General features: G+C 45.4%; 1 protein-coding gene across 1 annotated transcript; it reads left to right on the top strand.

Moving 5' to 3' along the window:
- The first annotated feature begins 7097 nt into the window (after positions 1-7097).
- On the top strand, positions 7098-12137 carry CD8A (CD8 subunit alpha). Its single transcript, XM_039852743.1, has 6 exons — positions 7098-8028; positions 8117-8479; positions 9108-9218; positions 9434-9544; positions 10191-10221; positions 10804-12137. Exons 1-6 carry the CDS (start codon positions 7983-7985, stop codon positions 10853-10855), a joined length of 714 nt encoding a protein of 237 aa, XP_039708677.1. The 5' UTR covers positions 7098-7982; the 3' UTR covers positions 10856-12137.
- Positions 12138-16319: the final 4182 nt, after the last annotated feature.

The raw sequence follows: 16319 nt of genomic DNA, 5'->3' as shown, positions 1-16319 counted from the left end.
AAGATCGAGTTTAGGCACGGTGGTCCTAGTCTCGCTGGTCGTCCTCCGCAGCCATCCTTCCTCTGCTAAGGGTGTCAACCTGAGCTGGGCTCCTTTTGTGCCTGTCCTCACTGCACTCACCACATCCTGGCACCCCCACAGCGGGTGGTTTCACGTGTTCCCTTGTTTGTCCCCATTGCTGGCACCTGCAAAACTGGATTCAGTGCCCAGGGCAGTAGCATGCCATGAAGTAGGACACGAACAGCAAATCCCACTGCGCCCCAACTCCATGTAGTTCCTCTCCACTACACACCCGCGGGCGGGGGTGGCGGGCGGGGTACGGGGGACGGGGTTGGAAACACATTCTCTACAGTCCAAGTAAGAAGCTGACTATGAGGATAGGGGAGATCCTATTTCATGGCTCTGCCTCTGGACACATGTAAGGCCATTCCCAATGAACAGTGCACCTCAGTGTCTGAGGTATGGAGGAAGCAGCTCATTTCTCTCCTTTGCTAAACGGAAAAAGTGAAAACCATCCTGAGAAATCCTCTCATCCCCTTCATTCCATCCCCATCCAAAGAGAGGAAGAAGAGGAGCTGAAGGACTAGCCGAAGGGAAAGAGAGCGGGGAGCCCTAGGCTTCTCTGTCTTTCCTTTCCTTCCCAAGATCCGCTTTTTCTGCCTTCCTCTTTCCAGGGTGACATCTCCCCCTCCTCCTCTTCCCAGAAGAGAAAACTCTTTTAATATGGGTCACCGTGCTACAGGACAAATTGGAGCCTTTTCAGCCTCCCTCGGGCTGGGGGCGGTTAGCTGATGGAAACAATTGCCCTCCCCTCTTGCGGTGTTTCCACTGTCGCATCCTCCAGCTTCCACAGCTCACCCCACAGGCACCCAAGAGAACCAGAGAACCTCTCAGATCCCCTCGGAAAGTAGCACAGGGGAGGGGGAGGGGAGAGGCTTCCCACCGGCAAGGTCACAGTTTATAAAACGTGAGAGTGAAAAGCTTTATGGTTGAGTTGAGGTTACTTCATGGACCCTCAACCAGCGCCCACTAAAGAATGAACCATTTTGTATAAAAAGAAAAATTTCCACTGACTTCTTAAAGTTTCTATTTGGGGTAAACTAAAAAGAGCAAGAGAGAGGGGGGGAGGGGAGAGGGAGGGAGGGAGACAATGAAAGAGATAAGAAATGAACCTTTTGACAGATTTATTTTATTTTGTCTCACAATGTTTTTTTGCCAGAGCCTTAACTGTGACTACAACAGGACTCAGCACCCACCATGAACAAAAAGAGGTCATTTGGTTGTTGAAATTAGTAGTGCATAATTATTGGGAAAAAATCAGGTTCCCTAAGCACCAACAAAATTTGTGAGTTCTGGTAGGTTGAGGACAGTTCTGGAGGTTACACAGTGGGCAAAGAATGCAAACAGACACTTTGCAGAAAGAGGCAAGCTGAACAGCCAACACATGACAAGATGCTCACTCTCAAACTTAGAGAGATGCAAGTTTAAACAACAAGATACCAACTCGTACCATCAGATTGGCAGAATTGGAAAGTCTGACAAAACCAAGAGTTATAAACCGTATGGGTAAATAGAAATTCATCCGCGGCTGTTGTGAGTATGAACTGGTATCACCACTTTGAAGCGAAAGTTGCCAATAGCTACAGGGTTGAAGAGAAGCATATGATTTGAGTAAGCATCCTCCTTAAGTAATTCCTCTTCCAGGCCGACATCCTAGAGAAAATCTCGTACATGAACTCTAGGGAATATGTATAAGGATGGTCACTGTAGCATTTGTTTATGACAACAAAAACTGAACAGCCTAAAGGTCCATCAACATAGGAATGGATAAATAAACAGTGGCAGTTATGATTAAATCTTATTGTTCTTGCATCGCCCTCTCTCACAGTATGAAAGGCTATGATGTACTCCTATATTTACTAAAAAAAAATTTATTATGGTAAAATACACATAACATTTACCACCTGAACCATTTTTAAGTGTACAATTCAGTCGTAGTTCAGTACATTCACATTGTTATACAATTTATCTCCAGAACTCTTATCTTGCAAAACTGAAACTCTATACTCATTAGACAATAACTCCCCATTCCCCCAACCTCCAGCCCCTGGCAACCACCAATCTACTTTCCACCTCTATGATTATGACTACTCTAGGTACCTTAGATAAGTAGAATCACACACTACGTGTCTTCTCGTTACTGGCTTATTTCACTTAACATAAGGTCCTCGAGGTTCGTCCATGTTGTAGTACATGTCAAAATTTCCTTTCTGTTTAAGACTGTATAATATTCCATTATATGGATATACCACATTTTAATTATTCATTCATTTTGCCGTCAGTGGGCGCCTGGGTAGCTTCCATGTTTTAGCTATTGTGAATAACGCTGCTATGAACTTGGGTGTGCTCTTCATTCAGTTTTAAATTAACATCAAACACTTTTCATCATTAATAGCTGTAAAACATGTCATTTCCAATGTGTCGTATTGATATTTTAAAGTAAAACCTATACATCACTCTTTTTGTTTCTAATAGACTATAAATAAATAACCTATCAATTTTATTTCAACCATCGCCTATTTAAAAAATACAAGAACAAGTGCTTCTGTAACTTTTGGCAATTTTTCATCATTCTTTTTTCTCTTTAAACTGATGAATTCTATCCCACTTCCTCCGTAGAAGTGTATTCTAATGGAATAGGTTCATATGCTGGAAGATCTTTTATTGATCATTCTTCTCTGCCAAAAATGTACAAAAGGTGAAACTTTAATTTCCTGTAACCATAAATTTCTAAGCATTAAAAAGTTATTTAGGTTACTCCATTATTCAAACTTGTACAATTATTCAAAAAACATAAACAAGTTACAAATTTTGAAAATTAATTTTAAACCTAAAAAGTAACATTTAGTGATATTGTACTATATAGTTAAGCAAGATGTTACCTTGGGGAAAACTGGGTGAAGGGAATTCAGGATCTCTCTGCACTATTCTTATAACTGCAATGTCAATCTACAATTATCTCAAAATAAGAAGCTTCATTAAGAAGTAACTTTGAGGGGAAATTCAACTCTTAAAGAGTTGGATATGTTCAATTAGTTAATGAATCCCTAAGGTCATATTACTTATTGCTAGGTGAGACAAGATTCTTACTCTCTCTACCCCATCCAAGCTTCGACTAAGGATCCCCAAAACATAATTCGAACTGTCCCAGCTTCCTCTGGCTGGGATGCCCTCCTCTTGGGATGCCCTCCTCCTGAGATGCCTTCTTCCTGGGATGCTTTCCTCTCTTTGCTTTTGATGCCTTGTGGTTCACTTTAGTATGCTCAGAGATATGTATATTTTTACTTATCCTATTTGACACTCTGAGACCATTTGTGTCTTTAATTGTGGAAAACCTTCAGCCGTGATCTTTTCCAATATTCCACCTTCACATTCCCTTTATTCTCTTCTTTCTGAAAACCTATTAAACATTTCATAGTACTGAGCATTTCACATTCCACATCTCAACAGCTTTTCAAACTGCTTTTGTCCTTACTGCTTCTGTGTTTATCTCCTTGCTTTATGTTCTCTGTGAATTCCTTAATTCTAGCTTCCATTTTACTAATTACCCCTTCAACTATGTCCAATCTAGAGTATATCCTGGTTTATATCTAAAGTTTTCATTTCCAGTATGCTCAGTATATATCACTATTCAATTGTTCTTTCTTAATTTCTGCATTTTGTACATGTTCTTATTTTCTTTATTTTAAACTTTTTTTAGACTTTACACAATTTGCATCTCTTCTGGAATGAATTCACATCCCAATTTGAGTTAAATATATATATATATATATATATATATATATATATATATATATATATACTTTGAGTTAAATATATATATATATACTTTGAATGCATCTACATTCTCTCCTTCCTCTTCTTTTTCTTTGTCATACCATGACTATGCGTTAAAACATGGTACTGACACCATCTTGACCACGAGTCCAATGCCTCATTCTAACCAATTCAACTTCTTTCCTAATTCTAACCTTATCTTCAAACCGGCCATTTTGTAAAGCTTTTCTTGACCACTCTTACCTGGTATTAACTATCTCTGCCCCCCTCTGTTTGGCTCCTCCCTGCTTTTGTCTTCAATTAGCATGTACCAAACATGGTTTCTTGAAGACCAAGTGTGTGTCACACCCTCAGCTAGGCATTACAGTATATACGTAAGAAAGACAAGGCCTCTTCCTCAAGGAACCAAGGGTCTGGTCATCAAACTGGTTGAACCAACAAATCATTGCTGTGCAGAAGAAGTACTCCTGTCCAGGGATGCTAAGGTCCAGGTGACACTGAGAAGGATGTTGTTTATACTGCACAGGAGCAGGAGGAGGCAAGGAGCTGAGCTCCAGAGAGAGGAGATGCTTGAGATGGGTCTTGAAGAAAAGGCGTTTACTAAGCAGAGATGAGGACATTCCAGGCTGAGGGAATAGCATGTTCAGTGGCACTCAGGTGGAAAGAATCAAGGACCCTCTCAAAAACAGAGAGATACCAAGCCTAGGACTTGTGAAGAAGGCAAGCAGGAAAGGATTGAGATGCAGCTGCAGAGCTGAGTGTGCAGGGCCTTAGGCAACATTTGGGGACTACCCGATGTTCTCCTAGGGACCATGCAAAGCCCTTGCAGATGGAAGCAGAGAATTGGCAGGACAAGGTTTTCACTGGAAGAGACCAGAAGCAATGGAAGGGACCAGAAAAGAAGTTGGATGGCCGTTTGGGAGACCCCTGAAAAAGTCCAGGCAAGCGATGAAAGCAGCCTAGATGACCTTGGAGGTCCCAGGGAAGAAGAAAGGGGGAGTGGCAGAAGTGAGGTGATTGAATTAAAGCAAGGCCTGATAACTCTAGGCCCAAACAAGCTGACTCTTTAGACAAGGAAAGACAGCAGGCAACTTCCACAGCCATGATTCCTGCTTGTCTCTGAATGAGCATCTTAGGAACCGTGGCGCAGAGCCCTGATTAATTTTCTACCATGGCCCTGCCCGGTTATGCATTCTAAATACATGTCAATTGAAATTATTTTATTTCCATGTTTTAAGAACAAACATCTTCAGAAAAATAAAGACCTGTTTAAATTCAGCAGAGAAACTGATTAGTCTTTTACACTCTTTCTCTCTCTGGATGTTTTCAAATATAAGGAGCTTGCATGGCAGAGTACAGTGGTTCTCATTTCTACACACCATCCAGCGTGAGTGTCGCAGCATGGGAGATGGGAACTTACCTGGAGGTGAAGGGCAAGCCTCATCAAGCCCTTTTCACATCTGGTCCTAGAGCAAGCAAGCATCCCTAGAACTTTTGCAATTGCATCTGCTCTCCTGCCTGCTACAGAGCGGATGTCGTTGTGGTTACATTGAGAATCCACCAAGTTCTGTGAAAAATATCATTGGGGTCACAAAACCTCCTTGGTGGGTTTGACATGTTTCTTTGGCATTCCCCTCACCCTTCGTCGTGCTCTGTACAAAGGGGCTACCACTCCCATGGCTGGTACTTTTCTTAGCTGTAAGGCTGGAAAGCCTCCAAGCCAGCTGCAGCTCACTTCCAGGAGACTAAGATGGGACTACTCTATTTTCAGTCATTGCACTCCCAAATCTGACCATCATCATACTCAGAGGCATAGTTCTCAAGATCCAAATATCTGCAAGTTGACTCTGGCTCTTCTCCATGCATCCTCCACTAGGCAAAATATACTTTCATAACCGTCCATCCTCTTTACCACCCTCCTGATTGCATCCTTTGGCCAGCAGAGCCATTTAACACTCCTCTTTGCAGTGGGAACAGAGAGATGATGCAAAATAGGAAGCTGCTATTTAAAATGAAGATTGCCATGTCGGTGGCCTGTCTGGACTTGGCTGTTACCTTCATTTATGTGAGTTAAGACACAGCATTGTGTCTACATAACCAAGGATACACACACACACACACACACACACACACGCCAGGGGATCCATTCATAACTATCATTACAAAGAGTTTCCTTCCCCAACCTCCCTCAGCTTTAATTTGAAAATGTTTCAAATACTGGTGCAAGTCCTCAATGACACAGAGGCATTATATCTACTACAGCCTTGCTTAAAAGTGAGAAACTGCTTAAATGAAAATGCATCCATTTAGAAGAATGGGGGTAGTTCTAAATGTGTTGACATGACAAGCTTTTCTTCTACTGTTAGATAAGAAAGGTAAAGTTGCAAAAAAATATATACATAGCATAACTGCATGCGTCTAAAAACTATGCATAAACATTTGTTTATGCACAGATAACATCTGAGGAACATACTCAAATGTAACAGTGATTTTCTTTGGAGAATGGATGATGAGGAGGAAAACTGAGAGAATTTTCTCTGTATTCTTTTTTGTATTGTCTGAAGTTTTTCAAGAATATTTAATTCTTTTAAATTAAAAGACATTTAAAGAACTGTTCTAAATAAAAAATGTTAAATGTTCCATGTTAGAGTAAGCTCCTTAGATGCTTCGAGAAGGGGTATGAGAGCATCAAAATCAAAGTAATTTTTTTTTTAAAGCCCATTCAGCACAAGTTCAGACCGCACAGAGGGACTGCAGTTCCATAAACACAGCTCGGCCCAAGCTGTGATGTGCCATCCAGGGGACACAGTCCCCACTGAACAGAACTCACAGGTGAGGCAGACACATGGAACAGATAATGCCAGGTGGCTTGACTCTAGAACCAAGCAATGTGAAGATCACCTAATACAAGATTCAAGTGGGAAGACCAGGGAACCCCGAAGAAACTGAGGGAAGGCACCCACTTGCTCTGGAAGGTTTCAGGACAGCAACAGACAAAAAGGAAGGAAACACATGTGTGTCAAGGCCAGACAAGGGAAACTGCCTTCACTCACATGTTCACTCAAACTACTCACATCCCTGCCGGGCACTCAGAGACAAGGATACAGAGAAATGAGGTCCAAGTCCCACAGCACTGGAGCTGGCCTCAGGACTTAAACAGAAAGCCTTCCAAGCACAGGGAATAGCAAAGGCAAGGGGAGCCCTGAGTTTAGACAACCTCACGCTCTGTGAGAATGCAGTAGGGGACCAGGCAGAGGCTGGGCGAAACCAGCATCCAAACAAAGGCTTTGATCCAAGCCAAGTTTAAGCATCTGTCCAGTCCTGCAGGTCACGGGAGGTGGCAAGAGAGACACTATCGGATCCCTTTATGAGACTAATGTTCACAGCCGGTGGTTGGAGGACTGAACAGGAAAGAGACTGGTGTGCACGCTGTTGCAATGACCCTAAGAAGTAACCACGTTGTGTAGCAAAGGTTTAGCCACTGGGAGAAACCCCTAAGGGTGCAGTTAGCAGAGGACCACTAGCCTCACAGAAGGCCGGGGTGGTTGCGGCCTCACTGAAGTCTCCTAAGTAGAAGGCAGAAGATCCTACCTCGGTGAACACCGACCACTCCGACTGAGTTCCCTGGGAGGTGGGCAAGTCACTAACGGCTCTTCCTTCTCAGCCCTTAGCACCCATTTTGCAGACAAAGCTCCAAGGTAACAGTGCTAGAGACACTTTGAGAGAGGGCAAAGGAAGTGGTCACTCCTCTCTGCTTTCCTGTTTGCCCTCGCATCTTGAAATCTCTAATCTCTCTTTATCCTTCTGTCACTCCCACAAAGAGTGCCATTTTAAAGGGCCATTTCCAAGCCTTTTCCCTGGTTCTCAAATCTGCAGTTTTCAACTGCCCCCAGCCGCCGACAAGGTTGCCTGGATGGCTCCCATTCATGGGCCCCAGCTCCCTCACTGGGCTGGAAGGTGGCAACCGCGAAAATGAGAACGACTCTATCCTCAGCGGGACTATAGATGACATCACATCCTCAGAACGCAAAATTGGACTCGGCAGCCGTCCGGAGGGCGCAACTTCCCGGCTCCGTATTTCGTTGTCTCCTGCGCGTTCTACTCGCGTCTGAGCTGAAAGCTGAGCCGCGCCGCAGGGGTGCGCCATGGCCTTGCCGGTGACCTGGCTGCTCCTGCCCCTGGCCCTGCTGCGTGAGTTTGCGACCCTTGGGGAAGGCGGGGGCGGGCTTGGTGGGGGGCGCGGGGCTCCCGCCTTAACTTCTCCGCCTGCCCTCCGCAGAAGCTGCCACGACCTTCGGGCAGCTGTCGTTCCGGATGTCGCAGACAGGGCAGACGCACCTGGGGAAGCAGGTGGAGCTGCGCTGCGAAGTGCTGCTGTCCAGCCTGGCGTCGGGCTGCTCGTGGCTCTTTCAGCCTCCTGGACCCGCCACCAGCCCTGTCTTCCTAATGTACATCTCCAAAATCCGGATCAAGACGGCCGAGGGGCTGAACAGCAAACAGATGTCGGGTCAGAGGATCCAGGACACCGTCTTCAGCCTCACCCTGCACAACTTCCGCGAAGAGGAGCAAGGCTACTATTTCTGCTCGGTTGTAGGGAACTCGATACTGTACTTCAGCCCCTTCGTGCCCGTCTTCCTGCCAGGTCTGGGCGCCGAGGGCGCGGCTCCTCTCGGTGTGGGGTTTGGGATTCACCTCTGAACCCATTTTCACATAGAAGCCCGCTTTGGAGCCTCTTGGCGCCTCTGGGGGCTGCTTAGATATTGTTCCCATTTCGCAGACGAGGAAACTGAGGCTAAGTTTGTGCGGCAGAATATCGCTTTTTAGGTCCTGCCGATCTGGGCTCGAGTTCGGGTGTTTGTGTGCACCCCGGGTACGGTACTTAAATGCTGAGCCTCCGTTGGCTCGTCAGTAAATGTAGATTTCAACCCGAGCCCACAAGGGAGCCAACAACCGCTGGACCTTGGAGAGAGGCTGTTGCAGGGGATGGAGCGGGCTCCCGCGTTCCAGTCGTAGGCGCCGGGTGCACTTCGTGGAGCCCGGGACACGGCAGGCTACCGTATCCGCCAGGAAGGGGTCAGCGCTGAGCCAGGAGGTCCCTATCCCATCTCTCCCGCCTTGAGAGCAGAGTGAAGCGCGGGGGACGGTCTGTCGTTCCTCCGGGGAACACCGGGAGAAGGCGTCCCTTAGGGCAGAGGCGCACGGAGCAGTGGGGGAGGGTAAGCGTCCAGATCCCCAGCCCGGCCCCCAACCACGCTCTGTTGCGCCTGCAGCGACACCCACCACGACGCCCGCGCCGCGACCACTCACGCGAGTGCCCACCAAAGCATCGCAGCCAGTGTCCCTGAGCCCGGAGGTGTGCCGGCCGGCAGCGGGCAGCGCAGGTGAGGCGGGCGCAGGGTCCCGAGACGGTGTGGCCAGGGACGTTGCAGAGCGCGGGAAGAGCCCTACCAGGGAGCCTTGATCCTGGAGGTAGAGCCGAGGGCTGTTCAGGTCGTGGGGAAACCGAGATCCGGAGCCGGGAGACGTGCCGGGGCTGTCGGGGTGGAGTGGAGGATCTGACCCTGCTCCTAAATGTCGATGTCTTCGGTGTCGTCAGCGGACACGAGGGAGCTGCACTTCGCCTGTGTTATCTACATCTGGGCGCCTCTGGCTGGGATCTGCGTGGTCCTTCTCCTATCTCTGGTCATCACGATCATCTGCAATCACAGTAAGTCCTAGGAGATCACGGTGGGGAGCAGTTGGCTTCGCTCCAGCCCATCGCGCTGCATGCTCCGGACAGCCCTTGAGAGCACATGGGGTTGAGATTTCTGGGACTCTGAGCTGCACCGCACGCCCCGGCACAGCTCATTTCTTTCTGGAGACAAGACGCGGGGAAGCCCCTCTCCTTCCCTTTTCCACTCTCTGGGAAGATTTTGGAAGACGGAGCCCTATCTAACCCCAGGCTGCAGCACGGGCGGTGTGTTCCGTCCGCGCAGCAGCCAGTGGTGACAGCACAGGTCCGGGCTTATTACAAACGCCTGAGGGCGAGGGGGCCTCTGGCCCCTAGGACCAGTGAGTGCCCAAGAGGGCTGGGTCTAAACCACCACGGGTTGAGGTTTACTCTTGGCTCCCTCCCCGTGAACCCCTTACCCGGCTTTGGGTCCCACGCAAGTGACTGTACTAACCTATCTCACCTATACTGTATTTGCATTTTTTTTAATTATGCAAAGAGAGATGGAAAAGGAGCCCTCACCTGGGCTCTCAAGAGTTATACATATATAATCTTAAAGAAACAGGAAATGGGAAAGAGAAACCATATTTGGGGATCATTGGGGGTGGGGCAGTCATTTTACTCCTTCTTTTTCCTTATCCAGGGAACCGAAGACGTGTTTGCAAATGTCCCAGGTGAGTCTCTTATAATATTTGGGTCTTCTAACCCTTTAGGCAGCCCTGGGTTCAGGTCCTAGCTTTTCCAAGCAGCAGATGGTGAGAACCTTTATTAGAGAGAGGCCATGGCCCTGGAGTCCTGGGGACAGAGAGTCAGCATAGTGACTTAGGAGAGAAGCAGAAGGTTGGTAACTGAAGAAAATGGCCAATGGTGGTGGTTTGCTTACATCCTCCCCTATCCCTGCGACCTTCCCAGGGGCTGAGAATCAGGTCAGCTGATGACTTTGGTTATCAGCCTCCTTCTCTCACCTCCATGGGGACCTCGACAAAGTCTCCAAGAAGCAGTCTGTGTTGAGATCCTGACTTCCTCACCTCCTGGTTATGCGACCTAGGGCACACTCTTTAACCTCTCATTACCAGTGCCTATCCCTCAGGTTGCTGCGAGCATTAAACAAGATGGCACAAATAAGGCTCTTGGCAGATTGCTGAGGTCAGCCAGCCAGTCCTGTGCTGGGAGGCAGGGGCGGGTGGGTAGACATGAAAAAATGCTGCACTGCATTACAGAGGCTCTTGCTACAATGATGGTCGCCTCTTTTCCAGGCCCGTCGTCCGACCAGGAGGCAAGCCGAGCCCTTCAGAGAGATATGTCTAACATGGCGATGGGCCAGTTCAAGACTCCAACCTGAGAACTCCCCTTACAAGGAGAGCAACGGTCTTCTTTTGGTTTTCATTCTCATTATTATTTTCGTGGGTGGGGGTGGGAGGAAAGATTACTTTTTCTTTATGCCTTTACCTTGACACAAAACAAAACTATATAATGTCTACAGTACACCGGAAGGATTACAATGCCATTATGCACATGTATGGGGGGAAAGGGCTGTGTTCTCGGAATCCGGCCGTTAGAGCTGGTGGGGGCCTCATGGCCCCTTGGTGCAAATCTTTTTCCCACCTATTTTACAAAGAAGAAGGCTGAAGTCCAGAGATTGGGAGAAGCTTGACCAGAGTCACAGCAAGGCCAGAGCTGTTCCTCCGCACCGCTCAGGCCTTTCTTCCAGGTGCCTCTGTCTCAGCATGGGGTTCTGTGTTTCAAAGCGCAAGGGAACAGGTCATTTCTTGAGCACATGTGATAGACCCATTACTGCACACAGAACCCTGAGACAGTAATGAAATATGAAAACTTCTGCCTTTCACAGAGTTCTATAATGTAGTTGAATGGTACCAGACTTTTTTTTTTTTTAATAATCAAGCATGAAATTGTATAGTTATTATATAAACAAGCATGAAATTCTTCAAATAAGGTGGATGGGGTAAACTGAATCCTGGAAAATGTATAACTCGATCTCTAAAGGAAATCTCTGAAATCCCGAAGTGGAGGCAAAATTGCTCTCCAACACTTCATTGAAGAGGGACCCATGAAAGAGGAGAAGCCACCTCTTTACAAATATGATTTGAGCATCAGTAAAGTTAGAGGTCCTCTCGAATCTCTAAACTTGACATGCCATATTTGAACATGCTCCTGGGATCATTGATACCTTTTTCGTTTATAAAAGCAGAATTGTTCAAGCTGCTAGCACCAGCCCTGGCCTCCCCTCGACCAGCAGTTGTGAGAATGTGGTAGAAAAGAGTCTGTTCCGGGGAGGAGGCTAATTGCTTAAGCTGCTGCCCTAAAATGCATTTCCTCTCCACGGCGTTGTACAAGAAATGTGTGCTCGCTGGAGGAAAAAACTTAAATAGATAAGGAAATAAGAATCACTCACGATTCTTTACCTCAGGTATAATCCATTGTTAATCTTATGGTATACATTCTTTTTGCTTATTTTCTATGCATATATGTAAAAAATATACTTTGCTTTTTAAAAAAAACGGGATTGCATTATGCTCTTTATAAGTGGCTTTAATAAACATTTATGGCATACCTTTTAACGGCAAAATAATATTCTGTTTTTGGTTGTGCCATCATTTATTTAACTATTACTCAGCATTTAGTTGTTTCCAATTTTTCACTACTGTAACACTGCTAAAACTTTGCACACATCTTTATTCCTTTAAGATAAATACCCCAAAGTAAAATGACTGGGTCAGTCCCCAATTTCACCTTGGACTCCCCATTTTCACATCAATTAAAACAGATTAGCCTCTCCTTGCATCACCTTTTCTTTTGTTCTCTCTTGATAACAAACGAGCTGATACTCCTCTAGTACTAAATGACAAAATCTTGTGTTGGGGTAAAATATACATACCGGAAAACGCACAAATCATAAGTGTACAGCTCTGAGACACCATTAAGTGAACACACTCAGCCAGCACCAGGTCAAAATAGAACTTTTCCTGTCCTCCAGAAACTGCCTTCCATAACCTTAATTTTTAAAACCCAGGTACTTTTAGAGAACAGAAAGTGAGAGGAAAAAGTATCCCAAGTGTGAGAAAGTAGAAGTGAAAAGTGAAAAACTTCTGACAAGAGAAAAATTCTGATATCTTAAATTACAGCAGGCCAGAGAGTGAGAGAGATAAGAGGAATTACCCAGTTAATAGCTGTGGGCCAACTAACAAAATGACTGCTCACATTACTGAATATATCTTGGAGCTTTGAGCCAACTTACAGATGGCTATCTAAATGGAAGTAGCAGATCACCAGATGCCGCCACATCCTGCTTACGCATGAACTTTTTGGACTGTTGCCTAGGACCAAGCAATAGTAAATATTTCTTCCTTATAGACTGTGCACCTATCCTAGAACTGTGCCCAGTTCACCTTTTCCCCTATCTATAGCCAATGTAAATTCTTTCAAAACAACTCCCATCCTTCTTCCCCGAGACGTAATGTATAAAAAAGCTGTCAACTCCAGGACAGTGGACATGTCTTCTCCACCTAGCCATGCTGCTGGTGGTTCAGACTTCGTGCCCCAGGACCCGGTCCTTTTCTGGCTAGCATGTGGCTCAATAAACCCTTTCTTTCAGAAAAGCTTTCAGCTGTGAAAGTTTTTAACACTTCCTATGAGTTGAAATCTTGCTCTTGTTCTCTCCTCCCTGAATCTATCCAGCTGACCAGAACCAAGGGACACCCCCAGGGACTGAAGCTCAGCTCCCCAGCAAGCTCCAGGCTCCGAGGCTTCATTTGCAAACAGGGCCTGGGCTCTGGGCTGTCTCTGGGTTCCCTGCAAAGAGTGAGGAGGAACGTCCTGCAACAGGAACTCTTCCCCTCATGGAGAAACTTGTGAGGATGGCTGTGGAGCACCAATGTCAAAGAATCTGACCCAGGGCAAAGATAGGAAAAGGGCATTCCCATCACATGCAGTACTTCAACCTGCAGCTCAGGTCGTGAGCAGCTGGGGAGCCACTCTGGGGAGGCTTCGGAGAGTTAAGGACTTACTTTTTTTTTTGCCATACCCCTAAAAAAGGGTTTCATTTACCACAAATAAAAAATGGTAAATGATAATTTGGAGTCTAAAAATATCAACGTAGGAAAAAGTACTAGATTGGCCTTCAGGACCAGGGAGAAAATAAAAACCCAATCTGTAGGCCATGAGGCTTAAATATGCTAAAGATGGGCTGTGAATTTCAGCTCCGTGCTTGCTGGTGACTCTTTGCTCTACGCATGCAGAAGGAGCACCAGGCAGTTCAAAGCTGGCAGCCTCAGGTCCAACAGTAATATTTCACCTGCCAACATTTACTCTCAAGTGTCGGTTCTACAAATATTCCCATGAGGAAGATGCCCACAATACATTTTTGGACCCTGAAAAAAGGAAGTAGAGAAATGACTTCTCTATTGCACCGTAAACTTAATATCAGCTGGCTGAAATTCAGCCTCAATGTAGTTCGTTTAACAAAAACATATCCTATTTGTGGAGGAAATGGAACAGATAAAATTGTGATTTATTTCTCCAGCTGTTAAACTGCTCTTAAGAGAGCCTACTCTACACTCTGCACCTCTTCAACCAGTAGGTCAGGAATAGGTCTCCCTTTTCTACAGGTAGGAAGCTGTCCCCACACCATCCTCCCCACTCCCTGCCATGTGCAAATTCTTCCCTGTACACAATTTTATGACCACTTTGGGTAGGTGTCATAAACCTGCTCCTAAAAGCAGGTGTGAGCAGCGTTCCCTCACCAAAGAGAACTAAAGGAGACCGTGATTACCTTAGATTAGGTTAAATGCACAGGCTCTGAAACCAGCTTCCAGGCTCTATTAACTGTATTCTGTGGCAAGTGACCTAATGTCTTGATATCTGTTTCCTCATTTGTAAAATGGGAGTAATAAGGGGGTCATATATAGGGGGCTAGGGTGAAGTGGGTAAAGGGGATCAAATGTATGGTAGCTGAAGGAAACTGGACTTTGGGTGGTAAACACACAATAGAATATACAGATGTTAAATTATAATGTACACCTGAAAATTATATAATTGTATTAACCAATGTTACCCCAATAAACTTAATTAAAAAATAAAATAAAATGGGAGTAATAATAATCTCTACCTCAAAGGGTTGGTGGGAATATATGTCTTATATGTATGTTTTAAGTGCTTTAAACAGCACCTGGCACATAATGACAAATAATGCTGAATAAATCAACTCATACTGAATTTCTCAAAACTAGCATCATAACAATTATTGGAATGTAGCCCCCGTGTCTGATTCTCTTCATTTTTATTCTTAAACAGGGGTACACGGTACCCAGTCCCAATGGATACACATGCTGTTGTATACATTCAGGGACCCCAGTGCCCCAGTGCACAGGACAGCCCTTCACACGTCTCACAAGAACTCAGTCCCAGATGGACAAAGCTGCTACGTCATTTGAAGCTCCCTTCAGCCTTGCAACATGAGTGCCACCACTCCACTGTGCTGTTGTTAGCTGTGCCCATCCACGGCACATAGGCACAGCACAAGAGAGCTCTACCGTCTTTAGAGCAGCTGGAGAAGGCTGGCAGAGCAGGATAAACACATGCTATCATCCTGCCATCTCTGCCCCCATCACTTTGGGCATTTCTCACCTTTGCATGCCAGTTACTAATTCCCCTTTTCTGCTCTCCCTTAACTAGTCATGACCTTCAGATGTGATGTCTTACATTTTACTAACTTAATAAAATAATACTACCAGTTATTTAGCACTCACTGTGGGCCAGCTACCTATCTCACTTTGGCCTTGTCAAAATTATGAGATAGGAACTATTATCATTCTACTTTACGGATGAGGAAGTTTCAATCACTTGCTCAAGATCACACAACTAGAATTTGATGGGATCAGGATTTACACTCAGGTCTGTTGACAAAGTAATGTCCAGCCCAAGAAAAAGTCTTATAAGAGTTTGAGCCAAACTGATGACAAACTGTTGACAAAATCTCAATGGATTGAGAAAAAGCTCTGGAGAATGGCAGTTTGGCAGCTTATTTTATACATTAGAATCAAAGGAGGAGACGTAAGGAGGGTTACATGAACTTCACTGATAGCTGATTAGGGAGGTGGGAGAAAACAAAGCACGGGTATCTCTGGGACTGGATAAAAGAAAAATGGAGAGACACAACTCCTTTTACATTGGCAGATACAGGATAGTTAACATTTACAGTACATGGTATGTGGGCAACAAGATAACAACGTAGTCTCGTGCTCTGGTGATGGCAGTTGTGCCTTCCAGGGGCCTGGAAAAAAAAAAACTCTGACATTTCAAAGGTATGTTATCTTAGATGCTCAAAGACAACAATTTCAAAGGTAGAGATTGACTTTTATCAAGGAAGCTACAGGCCTAGGATGTGACTACCCATCCATGACCCGCTTTTAGTTAGGAATCGTTACAGACCACCCTGTGGTTACTTTTGGTCTCTGGGTTTATAAGACCCACCATGCGGGCCCTCCCTTCAGCTTGTTAGGTTTAGTATATGGCCCACTTATCCACATTCCCAAGGCCAAACTCTATAGTCTCTAACATAGCTCTGCTATATTGAATATTTTATAGTCTGTTTTAATTGGGTGAATAAAACATTTTAAAATTCTCTAAAATAATCTATTAGTACCTCAAAATCAAAGATACTTTTTACCTATGCAGCCCAAGATAGAAAACAAAGGTCATCACCCGCTGTGACGTGAAGTAAATAGGAAAGAGTATGTTCTACAGCAAGTGTGGA

The sequence above is a fragment of the Pteropus medius genome, unplaced genomic scaffold (genome assembly GCF_902729225.1).
Source record: "Pteropus medius unplaced genomic scaffold, Ma_sr-lr_union100, whole genome shotgun sequence".
Lineage (NCBI taxonomy): Eukaryota > Metazoa > Chordata > Mammalia > Chiroptera > Pteropodidae > Pteropus > Pteropus medius.
Note: the sequence above shows the minus strand (reverse complement) of the source record. Positions and strands in the feature narration are given on the sequence as shown.

What these genes read in the sequence shown, in the direction of transcription:
- CD8A (XM_039852743.1), top strand. Translation starts at nt 7,983, where the DNA reads ATGGCCTTGCCGGTGACCTGGCTGCTCCTGCCCCTGGCCCTGCTGC. An exon ending in CGTGCCCGTCTTCCTGCCAG is followed by an intron (nt 8,480 to 9,107) that starts GTCTGGGCGCCG and finishes TTGCGCCTGCAG; the next exon opens with CGACACCCACCACGACGCCC. An exon ending in CGTGTTTGCAAATGTCCCAG is followed by an intron (nt 10,222 to 10,803) that starts GTGAGTCTCTTA and finishes CCTCTTTTCCAG; the next exon opens with GCCCGTCGTCCGACCAGGAG.